The sequence below is a fragment of the Musca vetustissima genome, unplaced genomic scaffold, assembly GCF_032173495.1.
Source record: "Musca vetustissima isolate MV318-11 ecotype Yass unplaced genomic scaffold, APGP_CSIRO_Mvet_v1 utg54789, whole genome shotgun sequence".
Classification (NCBI taxonomy): domain Eukaryota; kingdom Metazoa; phylum Arthropoda; class Insecta; order Diptera; family Muscidae; genus Musca; species Musca vetustissima.
In genome coordinates this window covers 27,518-44,171 of record NW_026885191.1, presented here as the reverse complement: position 1 = coordinate 44,171, position 16,654 = coordinate 27,518, and the positions used below count along the sequence as shown (strand labels likewise).

The 16,654-nt window shown below is 35.9% G+C and overlaps 2 protein-coding genes across 3 annotated transcripts; both read right to left on the bottom strand.

The window, feature by feature from the left end:
• Positions 1-508: 508 nt before the first annotated feature.
• On the bottom strand, positions 509-9,093 carry LOC133332322 (serine protease inhibitor 77Ba-like; the record flags this gene model as incomplete). Its single annotated transcript, XM_061540722.1, has 5 exons — positions 509-775; positions 841-1,019; positions 8,118-8,313; positions 8,376-8,652; positions 8,715-9,093. Coding segments are annotated over 5 exons (1,298 nt in total), but the record flags the coding sequence as incomplete, so codon positions are not given.
• Positions 2,159-4,500, bottom strand: LOC133332323 (E3 SUMO-protein ligase ZBED1-like). Of its 2 annotated transcripts, none has more exons than XM_061540723.1 (3): positions 4,288-4,500; positions 2,579-4,221; positions 2,159-2,525 (listed from the first exon to the last, which is right to left on the bottom strand). In XM_061540723.1, the coding sequence occupies exons 1-3, from the start codon at positions 4,313-4,315 to the stop codon at positions 2,334-2,336; spliced, it is 1,863 nt and encodes a 620-aa protein (XP_061396707.1). In that variant the 5' UTR covers positions 4,316-4,500; the 3' UTR covers positions 2,159-2,333. The 2 variants fall into 2 exon arrangements, with proteins under 2 accessions (XP_061396707.1, XP_061396708.1); XM_061540724.1 differs by having other exon boundaries at positions 2,579-4,218.
• Positions 9,094-16,654: the final 7,561 nt, after the last annotated feature.

The window sequence follows — 16,654 nt, the reverse complement described above, 5'->3', positions numbered from 1 at the left end:
TCTAAGAGTTTATGTCAGATATAAAGTAAGAGCAGTGAATTTGTTATGAGAGAGGATTTAAGTGATGGTGTAAAAATTGGGAAATAAATAGGGAATAAATATCTAAGTAAAATAACAACTGCAGGCATAAGATAATGAATTAGATCGAAAGAATTTGAGAAAATGTTGATATATAACATTGAATAGTTGGTGCCCAAATTTTTGGATCCTTCTGCGGAGTGGACAGTAATTACATCGTCTCAAATGGAAGGATCACAAAACATAAGTATCTAGTGAAAATTGATCCTAAATATAATATTAGTTCCATTACCAATCTTGATAGTAACTACATATTTTCTGAAGACCTCTTAGATACCCTCAGTATTCTTTAAAACTCCTATATTGTATAATCATATTATTATAAATTTATTTTTCATAAATGTACTTGAGTTCTCTCGTTCCTTAAAATTATCTTAGTCTAAATACAAAAATAATTTCTTCTCACAAAAATTATCTTTCCTGGTTATGGCTAATTAAATTCATGCGATTTCACTTCGCCGGCAAATAGCAATAATCCCGAAGTCTTTTCCACTATCACATAGGCGAATGGACGATCCAAATAGAATTTTGTTGGCGAGGCTTTATTAACTAAAACTGCTGTAGTTACGGCAGCTGCTTCAGTACCCTCTTCATTGACAATGATTCGAGTCGATTGGAAGATGCTGCCAACATACATATTCTTCGCCATATTTTCCAAATTTGCAGCAGCCGGTTCAAAGGCATCAATAATACCCATCTAAAAGAAGGAAAAATAAATTAGTTAGCTAAAGTAAAAATTAAGAAAAATATAAGCGATCTTACTTCTGTCAAAACGGGTCTCAGTGTAAAGTGCGAAGAATAACGGAATTTGGGTAGAAATACTTCAACTTGATCTTCTATTTCTTCTTCGGCATTCATGGCGGCAACCTTGTTTAGCTCGTCAACAATTGGTTTAATGCCGTTTTTGTGTAAATTACCAATAACACTGTTCAAGCTGACGGCTAGAAAGATAGAGGGAGATGAATTGAATTAATATAGGAAAACATAATATTTAAGATGTCAGATAAGATATCTTAATAGTCTGATAGACAACTTCCATCTATAGAAGAGTTTTAAATCACATTTATATATTGAATATCCATTCTGCAGACAATCGATAGTAGATTGTACGTTATGAGAACGCATCGGACGTTATCAATCAACAAATATATCTGCAGAGGATCGATAGGTGGTTGGCTGCAGACGATCTACGTTGGGAAGGCGACTGGAAACATCCTGGAATTTAAACCGGAGATATAAATTAAGGTGCAAGGCGGACTCGGGATAAGTCATAGAGCTGTCAAACTATCGATATTCGTCCCATTCAATAGTTTCGATAGTTTGTTGTAAAACTATCGATACTATCGATAGTATCGGATATGTAACCAGCGCAATTATGAATAAAAATTTCTCCCTTTAAAAAATCCTCAAGAACAATTCACCAATTCAATTTCCAATTTTCCAACTCAATTTTTCAAATAATTTTTTTCATTAGGAATTTTTATTCATAATTGGACTGAATATTGCATTTCTCGCCTGGTTAGTGCAGCATGACGAATTCGACTAGTATCTAAAGTCATATGGAGTTTTTCGAGCCCCGGAGCCTAATATTGGGAGGGACATTTTGTATAGAGGCGAGCCTAATATGGGGAGGGATATTTTGTTAGACATACAAGAAACAGATGGACAGATTCGAATTCGTAACATTCTTTCAGATGTTACAATCACCAATACTTAGTCATATAATGCAACGGTATAGGACCGGTTAAAGTTGGCCGGGAAGGCTATATGATTAAATCATGTTTACTTATTATCTACAAATCAGTATTATTTTTCCTGAAGAACAAATTACCAATATATTTTAAACAACAAAATAACATTTTTATTCAAGAATATAAAAAGGAAAAAACAAAAGCGCTAATAGCAATGACTTAGTAAATTCATGAGATCATTGAATGAACTATATATAGTGCTTTAAGGCGAATCCATAAAATTACATTTAAAATTAAAGTACGTAATATTATAAATAAATATTTTTTAATATTAATTTAAATTTTTTTAAGTTCCAATTAAAATAAAATTTTTTGAATTCATTATCGCTTTAATGAAACATTTTTTGGAACATAAAAACAAACTTTTGAACGACTATCTTATTTAAATAAAAATTTTGCAATCCAAAAAAGATACGTTGATTTTCAATTTCAATACAATTGAAAAAATTGTGTTCTTTAACACTAATATTGGTATCGAAGCATATACTATTTTCTATGTGAAAATTATTGGGTAATCCAGTCATTTTTGTTTAAAAAAAGAAGAATGTCTACATTTTTGGATTTTAGGCAAGTTCTTCTGTCTGAAATTATTAAGCCAGCTTTGCTGAACATCCTTTCCGATTCGGTTGAAGTGGCTGGAATACATAAATAACGTGTCGCACATATTTTAAGTGAAGACATGTCATTGGCATTATACTGTAAAAAAAATGTTACGTTAATATGTTATGTAGTTAAATCATCATTCTTACTCTCCAATATTCCAGTGGATCACTTTCTGTCGGAGCATTTTCATTTTCAAAATACTGTCGAGTATAGACTATTGCATCAACTCGGCTTGTTCTTACTTTGTTAGCTATTTTACTTTTCATAAAATTAAGGAGTGGCTGTTGTGGTTCATTGTTCATGCTTTGTGAAGTTGACGGTTCTACAGTTGAAGAATGTCCCTTACATATAGCAGCCATTTCATTTTCTAGGACTTTTGATGCTTGATCTGCATTAAACACAGATCGGAATCCTTCTTTTTTAAACCGTGGATCTAATAATGTGCCTAATCTTGTTGCCGTTCGGTCCTCATAAGGAAATAAACGCTTCTTTATCCGCTCGATTAAGAATAGGCACGCTTGGAGTCCTTCTGGTGTCTTCATTTTTCCTTTTAGCTCTTGAAGACTTTGGAAGAGGCCACATGTTAATGGTATTATTAAGGAAACTGATACAGATGAACTCAATGACGTCTGTACGGTGGCATTTTCAAAGGGCGATAGAATTTCTTTAAGATCCTTCAAGAAGTCAATTTCATCTGCAGTCAGAGGTGATGGAGCTTTTGATGTTGCTAATAGTACAGTTGAAATAAAGTCATTTGTAAGCAATATTCTCTCAATCATCCTGTATGCGCTATTCCAACGTGTGGGCACCTCCTGCAGCAGACTATACGGTTTAACTGTCGCTTGTATGTCCTTAAACTTTTGATATGCGATTGTGCTGGACTTAAAAAATGTCACGATTCGTTTACACTTTGCTAAAACATTTTCTTTTATAAATGTTTGGTTTAAACAGTCTTGAACCAAAAGGTTTATTGTGTGCGCATAGCATGGAAGATGACGTTTCTGTAGCAGCTCACATGCTTTAATCATAGTGCTGTCATTATCTGTAACAACGCACACGACCTTCTCCATAATACCCCATTCGTTGAAAACAGCACGCAACGAAGATGCAATATTATCTGAACCGTGATTGGTGGCCACTAGAAGTTTTTTTGTTGATAAAACAGCTGAACGTAAGGTGAATTCATTCGTGATGAAGTGACACGTGACGGTTAAATAACCTTCATTTGCACGAGATGTCCAACAGTCCGTAGTAATTGAGCAGTAATCGACTTCATTAAGAATATCTTGCAATTTATCTTTTATTTTTTTGTGCAAATTTGCCATATGCACATTTTGTAAAGTATTACGAGATGGCAATTCGTAGCGAGGGTCTAAACATTTTATAAATTTCTGAAAACCCTTGTCATTGACAATGCTGAATGGCTGGACATCGGAAGCAATCATACCCATTAAGGCACTGTCAATTGCTTGTTTACGTTCCGAGGTATTTGCATACGTTTCAACGTTTTTAAGAAAGGGTTTGATAGTATTTGCTGGTTTTGGCAATTCTCGGAAAGTCGGGTGAGCTCGTTTGAGATGGTCGAAGAGGTTTGATGTGTTGCCGCTGGTTTTATATGTTTGGGAACATACACGACATTTAGCATGTTTTCCATCTTTCGTTTTTTCAAAAAAGGCCCATGCTTCTGATGACATCTTTCTTGTTCTTATTTTTTCAAATCCAATATCAGATTCACTACCACTGTTGATATTGCCAATATCAATTACATTTTCTTTGCTGGCTGAGTCTGCTATATACGTTGTTAATAAAATGTTAATACACACAAATAACGAACAGGTCATTAATTAAATCTTACTTTTTGATCTTTTCAGGAACTTCTCCATGATTTGTAGAACCGTCAACTTAAATATAATTTTTATTTCTCTTACCGAAAAAGTGGCAGCGTCACAACATACGCGTAAGTGATGACATTTTGCCGATACTATCGATAGTGATTAAAAACTATCGATATTCACTAAAAAAAATAAACTATCGATACTATCGATAGTACTTTCGATAGTTTGACAGCTCTAATAAGTCAGTGAAGTACAGGGAAACTGCCAGTGAGTTCTGAGGCTATATCGTAAAATTATCGGAGATTAATAGCGAAGGATGCGATAAGTAATGTGAAATATTGATTTAAACAGTGATTTTAACCGAGTCGAAATAAAAAGCCGTAGTGAGCCTTTATTAACAAATGATTTTAATCCGGTCGAGATATTAATATTTGAACCAAATAGAATAGTACAGTTGTTCCCAAAAATTTTAGTTGAAATGTAAATTCTAATGAAGATGTAAACATGTTTCCGTTAACCTTGACACTATGTTCGTAAACAAGTTCCTGTTAAGAGTGAGGTCACGTGATGGGCGCGGAAGCAGAGGTTCGGGAAGGCGACTGAAAGCATCCTGAAGTTTTCGGCAGATGGTATAAAGGTTGAAACATAATGATAAAGAGCCGTCGTGGACCTTTATATAACGAAAAGTGATTTTAATGAAAAAAAAAACTCGAACCAACAACCGTGCCGGAGCAGTAGCAGCAAACGTTGCAGACTTTAATAAATTAAGTATATGAGATCCGTGTATTAATTTAAGTTTAAATAAAGCGAAGTATTCAGAATGTTAAATGTAAAAATACATATTTTCGCTCTCGGTCACTTCATTATAAATTTTCTGTGACGAACCCTACCCCCGTGAGCATATCGCAGCAACCGCAGGAAACACGTCCTTACACTAGATCAACGATTGAATCAGTTGGATTTATGTGCACGAGAGCAAAACTAATGATGGGAGCAAAATGAAATAGAAGAGGGAAAGAACTGGACATAGCACCGATTGTTTAATCGTCAAAGCGACTGGAAGCATCTGGAAGTTTTCGGCTGATGGTATAAAGGTTGAGACAAACCAGACTTGGGATCAGCCAGTGAAGTACATACAGGATTCTGAGGCTATATGGATTTTAACCAAACCGAAATAAAAGGTCGTCGTGAGCCTTTAAAAAAAAAAGAGAATTTAACAAACCAAAATAAAGAGTCGTCGTGGGCCTTTATTCAAAGAAAAGTGATTTTAACGAAACCGAAATGAAGAGCAGTCGTGTGCCTTTAGCAACAGAAAAATGATTTTTACCTATCCGAAATAAAAAAGGGTCGTGGGCATTTATCCAAAGATAAGTAATTTTTACCAAGCCGAAAAAAGAGATGTTATGGAACTGTATTTCAAAATTAATTTGAACCTTTAGAGAATAGTTTTTAAACCGTGAAAAGCCGTTGGGGTTTATATCGAAAGCCGTGTGAGTGACCGTAATGTTAAGGATCAGTAGGGAACCGAAGCTTCATCCGGATCGTCAGAACCAGCCATTTCTTCATCTCACGTCCTCAGTTATTTGTAATACTAACAGTCATACCGCAGCAGAACAGAACTACACGTTACAGACTTTAAGAATTTATGTATATCGAATTTTTATATAAGCATAAGTTTCTAAATAAAGCGAAGTATTCTGAATTTCAAAAATTAAAACTATATATTTTCACTATCTCTCGTTTCCGGCTACACCCGAGTACTCCTGAATATAGATATATCGCTTATTGGCGGCCAATTTAATGAATATTGGAATTGGAACTAATATATGAATTTGAATTCTCAAAACAAGTTGTTTCAAATTTCGTGCGAAGTTGTTTACGATTTAGGCTTCAAAACAACTTACCGTTCGATATGTTGGGGCATGTAAACATCCAGCAACAAAAACGCACGTCAAAGGGCGTTGACTCGTTGCTGAGTTGTAAACAACAAGCAACAAAAGACCCGGTAAGGGGTTCTGATGTGTTATTTGGTTGTAAACAACTAGCAACAAAACACACGTTAAGGGGTTCTGCGTTGCTTGTCGGTAACTAACTAGCAACAACTAGTTGGTTGACTAAAGGTTGCCACAACGCACGTCAGGGATTCGCACTAGTCATCGGTAAAAACAACAACGCGCGCGCATAGAGACTGCGATGCGTCGCCAAGGGATAACGCACAACAACAGCGTGATCCAGAAGACTGCGACGACGGGCCTATAAAAGGGCGAACACCGAATACTGCGGGAACAGTCGTGAGAGAAGAGCTATCATCACAAGGACCATACGAGGAGATACCCTAAGACCTTTCAACAGGTGAGTCAAGTAATAGACAGGAAGTGAAGAAAGCTGACTGTTGAGTGAGCTTACCGTGACCAATGAAACCACCGACCCATATACGAAACAATTGGTGAGTTGATATTGCCACCTGTCACCGTTTACGGAGAATGAGTTGGGAGAAGCCACTACCAGGAAGTTCGACGTACTTCTAGTGAGTTGTCGGAACTCCAGGTATCCCCAGGCCCCAGTCAAACAACGGACTGTTTCTCAGCAGTGGGCGCCAGTGAGTTGTCCTAAGCCACTACGCCTACAGCCTCCTGGATGAACAGTGCTCCAGTCATCCAGGAGGCTGTTTACGCAACTTGTCCCCGGCGAGATCGCTACCCTCATCCCGGTCTTATTCCCCGTACCAGCGGTGCCACAAAACATACCCCAGTCTCTCACAATATTCCCAGTACAAACTGTGCCGAAGCACATTACCAATAAAACCTACCTACACTAAAAAGAACCAGAAGACCTATTTCCTTACTCCTGTCGCTGACAGAAAAAAATTCTGTGAGGGACTCTGGGAGGGAACCGACATCTATTAATAAGTTATAGCTCTAAGATCGTCTAAGGTAAAAAACACCAGTTTTTCTCTCTCGCACATAAATAATAAATGTTTGTCATGAACCACGGCGGACTCTTGAAATTAATAGAATTGTCTTAAAGATCATGATTGTGTTAAATCTAATATCAACATTTTCTCCTTCTAGTAAATCTTATAAAAAAATTAATTTTTTGCAAATATCAAAAATCGTGTAACTGTGTATGATGTCGTACCGCTTTTTAACACAATTTCACGACAACTGGTTTTATGTACCGGATTGACTCGACAGAAGGCTTTGACTAAAGGTTACCACATCAACAATATAAGAACGACGAAATTATGTATGTCATGGGAGTGGCATTATATCCAGGAATGACTGTTCCGATCGCTTTTGGATTGCCGTAGATCCTGTTAAGAGATTTCAATGTCCATCATGAGTTATGGCACTACGTCCAAAGTAATGATCAAAGGAGTACAGTTTTGGCCGATCAAATTTATAGCTCAACATTTTGAAACGTGAATGGGCATAAGGGGACATTGCCGTTTTCTCCTGAATCATGGAAATAAAGTTTTCCAATAGGACCAAACCTCTCAGCACGGGCGACGTCATTGACAAAGGAACATGATGAGCTGCATCGTACGGCCTCAGAAGAAACAATGTTGAGAAAATTTACTCTTGAAGTCAACAGGCTAGTATCGAGCACAAACGGAAAAAAAGGATAGACCACCCGAAGAAATGCAACATTGTAAATAGTGGGAAACGGTTAACGAGAATCATGCTTAGCCGAGAATATAGCACTCAAGAAAGAAGATGAGGCAGATGTCATCAAGAACACCAAATTATCAATTTTTGACTCCCATCTCATGGTGGATATACAAAGTGGGACCCGACGTGTTTAGTTATTGTAATAATATTCCCTCCTAGAGGTTTGACATAATACTTACATCTCTTTGGCAATATAACTAACATTGATAGACGATCTTCCTTGCCATAGGGTAGCTCCAGAACATAACTATCCAGTGTTTTCATGTTGACATAATTAAATGATCCAACTTGGGTCATCATTTGGACATTTCCTAGCACTTTGCCACTTTCATCGTAGAATGGTGCTGAAATTGTTTGGGCGGGATCGAAGGGGAACTGTAAGGGAGGCAAAGGTGGGATATAATATAAAAATGATACAAACATTTATTCCAACTTACCTTCCATTTACCCTTAAAATACAGAGCCGAAATCATTAGCAAAGCTGCATTTTTGAAATCCTGTGGTTGTACACTATACGGCAGAAGTCCTCGTGTGGCCATGCTTATGTCTTCGTTGATTTGGTTAACTGTCCTATTGACATCGTTAAAGTCTACTGGTATCAATGCCGCTTCATAAACGCGTGTTACCAAATTTTCATAATCACGATTGACTGGACGATACATGTCGGTGAATAGGGCTTGGAATGAGGCTACCTCAATGGTGGAAGTGTTAACCCTGAAAACGAAGGATGGATTTAAATTTACTTTAAGTTTGAATTAAATATCGAATCCACTTACGCCAATTGCTGTGCAATTTGTTTATAGGCCAAACGTATGGCACGATGATCGGGATCTAAATGTAGTGTATCCTGAAATTCTTTCAGGGTATTACCACCTGCACCCTCTGCCAATAGCAACAGCAATGACCATACAGCAAACGGTGATATCATATAATTTCTTCTAGGCACCTCTAGATGTTTATCGGACATACGTTTCCAAAATTCCAAGGCAAAGCGTTCGGTACCTACTGCAATACGTTTTTGACTTTCTTTTAATGCATCCAATTCCATGCTGCTACGTGATGGAAAATTTGGTGTTATACTTGAGGTAAGGACGTGTGGAGCTGTACGCTGACCTTGGGCACTTGCACATATTTGCCACAGAAGGCAGATGATTACTAGATAAAAAAAACAAAATTTTAGTTTTATTAATTATTCTTCCGATAGCTTTTAAATTATTTAATTGATTCAAAATGATCTTAATATACCCGATTATCTCACTGCGAGACTTCATAAATCATTTTGTGTCACTGATATTAAAATGGTTTTGTTATGCTTTTCTTTAAATCTATTCTTGGGAAAATCCCACAATACACAACCTGATTTCCCCATTAGACATTGTTTAAGCAAGCGTATTTTTCCCGCCTTTTGAAAAAAACCTGTTCCAAATTAAAATTCGTTGTAGGTAGGTTATTCCATAGGCTTGTCTTCTGTCAGTAACATTAGCAGCTATAGGCTCATCAACGTCAATAATATTACGACACTTTATTATATTCAACAACATATTTAAGTCCAATGGCAATACCAGCAGTAAGTAAATTATAATAGATAGGCGTTGTTGTATGTGATAAATTGCATTACCCTGGAGACAGTGGAATTTCCGAATAGATGCAATACTTCCGACGTAATGTAAAACGTGCATGATCTTGTCGAATATATAATACCCTTTACTAATTTGGCTATGTGCCAAGAGGGCGGACATCTAACCCGACGTCTCAACGCATTTCTTTATAGTTCTTTTGGGTGAAATCGCGATACATATCAGCTCACTATTTGAACAGATGTTAAAAGTAGCCACCCCAGATGACACCGCGGGGAGGTCAGTATCCACAATTGATGTTAAATCCATTAAGAGCCGTTGTTTGGTAACTATTATTTCCTACGTCACTCATCCCCATCCTATATAAAGTGTTATCCAGCGTGCTGTGTGAAGGACTGAAGGCAATGGTCAATGACATAATCCTGGAGAAATCCGAACTTCAGTCAATGTGACAGTTTGTCGTGTGACCTTTCTAACATCCTGTTGGAAACGGTCATACAAGATGCATTGGTGAACAGAACTGACACTGTACACCAAACAGCAACAGGCCAACAAATCAAACTAAGCAATTCAGAAACAAGACCACCTCTTGCCAGACCAAACTCACACTCTACAAGACGTTGATTAATGCAGTGCTGGTGTACGGATCTGAAGCATAGGTACTGGCGCAAGCAAATGACATACCACTTGGAGTGTTCTTTTAGTAAAAGGATCTTTAAAAGATGTATGGTCGATCTTCGTCGACGGTGAATATCAGCATCGAATTAACCTTTACTTGCACCATCTATTCCCGGACATCGTCATAGTCAGAAGTGTCGATCTGTACCGACTACGGTGGCTAGGTCATGTTGTGAGAAAGGATGAGGATGTCCAGCTCAAAATGCATATAAAATTGGGCCTACTATTGGTTCCTACTACTAGGGACTTTGGCCTACTAACAGGGACTTTGGTACACTATTTACATAAAATCGGACGAAACTATATATGGGAGCTATATCTAAATCTGAACAGATTTTCAGGAAACTTATCACACATCCTTATAGACCTATTTCATTAAGCTTTGCCAAATTTCTTGCAAATCAAAAGATATATAAGGACTTTGGTACACCATTTACCTAAAATCGGTCGAAACTATATATGAGACCTATATCTCAATCTGAACCCCAGTCAAATACTTTTTAGGGACTTTGGTGCACCATTTACCTAAAATCGGGCGAAACTATATATGGGAGCTATATCTAAATCTGAACCGATTTTCACGAAACTTAGCACACATCATTCTAGACTTAACTTAGTACGCTCTGCCATATTTCTTGTAAATCGAAAGATATATAGGGACTTTGATGCACCATTTTCAGTAAATTGGACGAAAGTATATATGGGAGCTATATCTAAATCTAAACCGATTTTTTCCCAATTTCAATAGGGTTCGACCTTGGGCCGAATAGGTGACCTATGGCAAATTTCATGCAATTCGGACCATAAATCCGACCCGTACTTCGTTTACTATTTAATATGGACAGGTAGGCGGATGGACGGACATGCATAAATCGACTCAGAAAGTGATTCTATGCATATTCTCAAATTCTCTATCTCGATTCCTTTTGCCTGTTACAAACATATGTACACAGTGGAACAGGGTCCACTGTGTGGTGAAGGGTATAAAAATAAAAAACAAACCAGTAAGGAAAGTAGTAAAGTCGGACAGGACCGACTTTATGATACCCTTCACCACTTTGGGTGTATTCCACAGGACCATTGATACGTTTCGTGTCATCCTGTGCAATATTTACCTAAACTCCAACGAACACACAAATGGGAGCTATATCTAAATCTGAACCGATTTTCACGAAACCAAATACTCAGCATTCTAGGCTCAATTCAGTACGCTGTACCAAATTGCGTGCAAATCGGAAGATATATAGGGACTTTGGTACTTTTGGTACACCATTTCCATAAAATCGCTCGAAATAATATATGGGAGCTATATCTAAATCTGAACCGATTTTCAGGAAACTTAACACACATCATTGTATACCTAATTCATTACGCTGTGCCAAATTTCGTGCAAATCGAAAGATATATAGGGATTTTGGCGGACCATTTACATTAAATCGGGCGAAATTATATATGGGAGCAATATCAAAATCTGAACCGATTTTTAGGAAACTTAATTCATTACGCTGTGCCAAATTTCATTCGTATCGAAATATATATAGGAATTTTGGTGGACCATTTAAATTAAATCGAACGAAAGTATATATGGGAGCTATATCAAAACTTAACACACATCATTCTAGACCTAATTCATTATGCTGTGCCACATTTCGTTCAAATCGAGAGATATATAGGGACTTTGGTGCACTATTTACATTAAATCAGACGAATATATATATGGGAGCTATATTAAAAACTGAACCGTTTTTTCCCAATTTCAACAGGGTTCGTCCTTGAGCCAAATAAGTGCCCTATGCCAAATTTCATCCAAATCGGAATATAAATTCGACCTGTACTTTGTTCACAAAAATGCATGGACGGACGGAAGGACATGCGTATACCGACTCAGAAAGTGATTCTATGCATATTCTCTAAATAAACCATATGTCTATCTCGTTTCCTTTTGCACAAAGACATAATACCCCGTATCATAGTGTGGTGAAGGTTATAAAAAGCAAATTTCTTCGGAGTAACGAATATCGGGTTATACCAAAACCTTAACTCTTATTACTTATTTTTGACAAAGTACCCAATTTTATTCCCGACCTTAGAGGAAAGTACCAAAATCAGAGGCTGTTCCTATGAATCTCAGGATAATAATTAAAATAAAAACAATAATTATATCTAAGCTATGATTCCATTTAAGTCGACTACACTATTGTATTTTGGACTTCAACACGCGTTGCTTTTACTTACTTCAAGCAAGCATCATTGTTTGTTTGATCTTGTTCTAAATATAATTTTCATGCTTCTGTTCCTACAGTTATCTCACAGACGTATACAGCATTGGGAATTTCCCAAAAAACTGGATTGGTCTGAGACATCTGTAAGATTGTGGCATTTGTATGACGTGTGTGCGCGCAGCGATAAGCGGGAATGCTTGTGTAGTTACAAATAGAGTAGTAACATTCGAAAGGCGATGATCATACTAAATGGATTACGATTTTAAAATAAAAAAAAATGAACAATTTGGATTTGGATTATTCTCTTCGTCATATGGTGGTTTTGGTTTCTTATTTTTACAAAAGATTATCGATATTTGTTAATTTTTTTAGGTTAACCCCAATATAGGACTACCCCCAAAATTTCAGGTTTTGGGGAGTTAGGGCATATATTTTTAATTTTCGTAGGGTACCAAATCCCCCAATAAAATATTAGGAATATTTTTCCATATATGGTTCGAAATTCAACCTGTTATTGACATCAAATTATTAATATTGACCTAAATAATTTTAAATTATTTTGTCGTATTTTTGAAATAAATAAATGAAATAGTAAATTAGTACATCATATGGCGTGCTTTCCATCAATTAAATAGCGAACAGCATGAGTGATCATAAACAATTTCATTACTAATTAACTGATAACACCCAAACCCAATTTTATAAATGTACTTTAAAAACAATACTTTGAAACTATAGATTAACAGAAGGTTAAACAAACAAAATCAAAATTACCAAGAAATTTTATTTTGTTGTGGATGTGTACTTTCCCATGGCAAAAAAAGAAAAATAAATAAAAATAAAAATCGGAAACACCATCACATAATAATATGGGGAATTTTTTGAAACATGACGTTAATTCGTTCGCAACAAGAGAAGTGATTTATAAAAAAACAACAACAGTACTACTATAAACAAAAATTCATATCATGTTGTTAATTAATTGTGGTCAACGAATTTCTTTAAAAAGCAGCACTGGTCCATGTTCGACTTAAATTGTTGATTAAAACCGCAAAGTCATAAAACAAGGCAACACAAATAGTAATACTCGTGTAGGAAATGAAAATCTCATATATGAATTTCTTCGTAACAGAGTCATTTTAATACAGTTTATTTCGAAACAATTTCGAGGTATATGTCCGCTATCTCCCCTTTCAATATTTCATTGTATGTCTGTTATCATTATGTAGTTCAGTACCCTGAACGAGCTGCAGAAAAAGGTACAATAGATTTCCTCCAGGAGCAATGACAGGTTTCTGAGGCAAAAAGTGTATTTTTGAAGTCATACATTTGAATAAAATAGTAAAGGAATTAGATTTACAACAATTGTGGAATAAATGATCGGTATTGGAACGTATCCGCGAATATCTATACTCGAATATGTGGTGGAAGGTATAGTGAGTACTGCATGTGTACAAAAATATATATCTATATGAATCAAAATACGTGTAGAAAATTACACAACTATATCGTGACAATTTAAAATTTTCTTTTTTTAAGTATTGGCTGGACAATAATAGAAAATCCATAAATGCTTCAGAAAATTTTAATAAAATATTAATTGATCTAACCATTTCTATTTCGCATATTAGGCGATTTTCCGAACGTAGAATAATAAAAATCGCTTTTGGACAACCGTGGTCTACCAGGTCAAAAACTTCGATTTCCCAAATTTGAAATGAGAAAAATGTGTCCTTTAATAACACTAAGCAGCATCAAAATCATGTACCAATCGGAGTCGACAATATCTTAAAGCTTATGATGGTAGAAGAAACCCCTTTAGCTGGGGTTTGAGTTTTTTTTTTGTCATTTTGTCGATTTTAATCGATTTTCAGATCTTATTAAGGGCCAAACATTACTGAAGAGTGAAAATCATAATTTCGAGTAGCTCACGTGATAAGCGTAAGTCTTATTTGAAAATCCGCACGAAATTAAAACCGGGTTTAAACAAAACCCTTAGGTAATAATTCACAGCCCAGCTGGAGGTTTTATTCTACAATCATAAGATATCAGATTTTCTCGGTTCCGATTGGTTCAAGATTTTAGTGCTGCACAGTATTATACCCTTTACCTCACTGTGGCACATATATATTTTCATACCATTTTATATAAATGGTGCACCAAAATCCCACTTTTTTATACCCTCCACCATAGTATGGAGGGTATATTAATTTTGTGTTTCAGTTTGTAAGTAATCGAAATAATCTTTTTTGACCATCCAAAAAATATTGGTCCACTTTTTCTGGTAGCCCCATTAATCCCACCCGCATTTTTCGGTATTTTAGGGTTCTTAAAAGCGGTTTCATACGAATTCGCTGAAATTTGGTATTTTATAGCCGTATGTGGTAACAAATAATTAACTGATTTCTTTATATTAAAATAGTAAACTGATTTCTTTCGCGGTTTAAGATTGCCTCCATATAGCCGCATTCCACCATAGTATGGAGATATTATGTACTCGAAATTGTCAGTTTATAACTTACAATGAATGGTATAAGAGGATTTTGTCAATTTAGACATCTGTTGTAATCATTCTACCTTCGAGGGATATCGAGATATAAATCTAGAACGTTGGGTTCGAGAATAAACATGATCGGAACGCATTTAGGACTAGACCCTATATAACCAGTAAGAAAAGTAGTAAAGTCGGACTGGGCCGACTGATGAAACCCTTCACCACTTCGGGTATATTGTATATATGTATCCTTACAAGTGCATGTCAATGTTCCCTCGAAGGAACATTCTTATGCCTTTTTTGCAATTTATGCTAAATTTAATTTCATTCGGACAGATTTAGAGTCGTCTGCGTACCATGGGACAAATTTATGAAAAACGATGTATAGCAAACTTGATACACGATATTCAATCAGACACTCGTTCGAACTACATATCGAGGCTATGGCTACACCTACACCAATTTCAATAAAACGCAATAACGTCAGTGCACCATTTACTTAAAATCGGACGAAAGTATATATAGGAGCTATATGTAAATCTGAGCCAATTTCAAGACAACTTGACACACGAAAAGTTATAATAACTTCAGTACATTGTACAAAATTGTGTGCCGATCGGCAAAACTGGGGTCGACCAAAATATATATAGGGTCTTTTGTGCACCATTTACATAAAATAGGACAAAACTATATATGGGAGCTATATCTAAGTCTGAGCCGATTATCTCGAAACTTAACACACGCCATTCTGGACCTAATTTAGTACCCTAAGCCAAATTTCGTGCAATTCGAAAGATATATAGGGACTTATATGGAAGATATATCTAAATCTGAACCGATTTTCTCGAAAGTGAAAAATATATAGGGACTTTGGTACCCCATTTACCTTAAATCGGACGAAAATATATATGGTAGCTATACTCTAAATCTGACCCAATTTTCTCGAAACTTGACACACGTCATTCCAGACTCATTTCAGTACACTATGCAAAATTTCCCGCAAATCGAAAGATATATAGGGACTTTGGTGCACCATTTACATAAAATCGGTAAAAGCTATATATGAGAGCTATATCTAAATCTAAACCTATTTTCAGTACTATATGCCAAATTTCGTGCAAATCGAAACATATATATGGAGACTTTGGTACACCATTTACCATAAATCGGACGAAACTATACATGGGAGCTATATATAAATCAGAACCAAGTTCCTCGAAACTTAGCACACATCATTCTGGACCTAATCCAGTACTCCATGCCAAAATCGTGCAAATCGAAAGATATATATGCACCATTTACCTTAAGTCGGACGAAAATATATTGTATTGTGATAAAAAAACGAAAATGTTAAATTGAGCTATATCAGTCTTATATAATGATAACTCAAAATATTCCGTAATTCCTGCACGATTTAATCAATATTGATTTTATATACATGTTACACCCTACCATGCGTTATCGATATCCGACCACGATTTGGGATTTTGAGATTTAAATTCTTAATTAAAAATTGTTGAAATTGGTATTTCATGAGAATTTTAGCTTACAAAATTGATTGATACAATTGCAGGTATAGGTCAATGTTTAGTATGTTACTTATATAAGACGTGTCGGTAGTATAACATAGGGGTTGGGAGACATCATTGCTAATATATCAATTCTGTATTGTGAAAATATTAGGAATTTAATATTAATTTCTTTGACAGTTTTCAATATATTTTGTTTGCGGAGGTTCACTAATT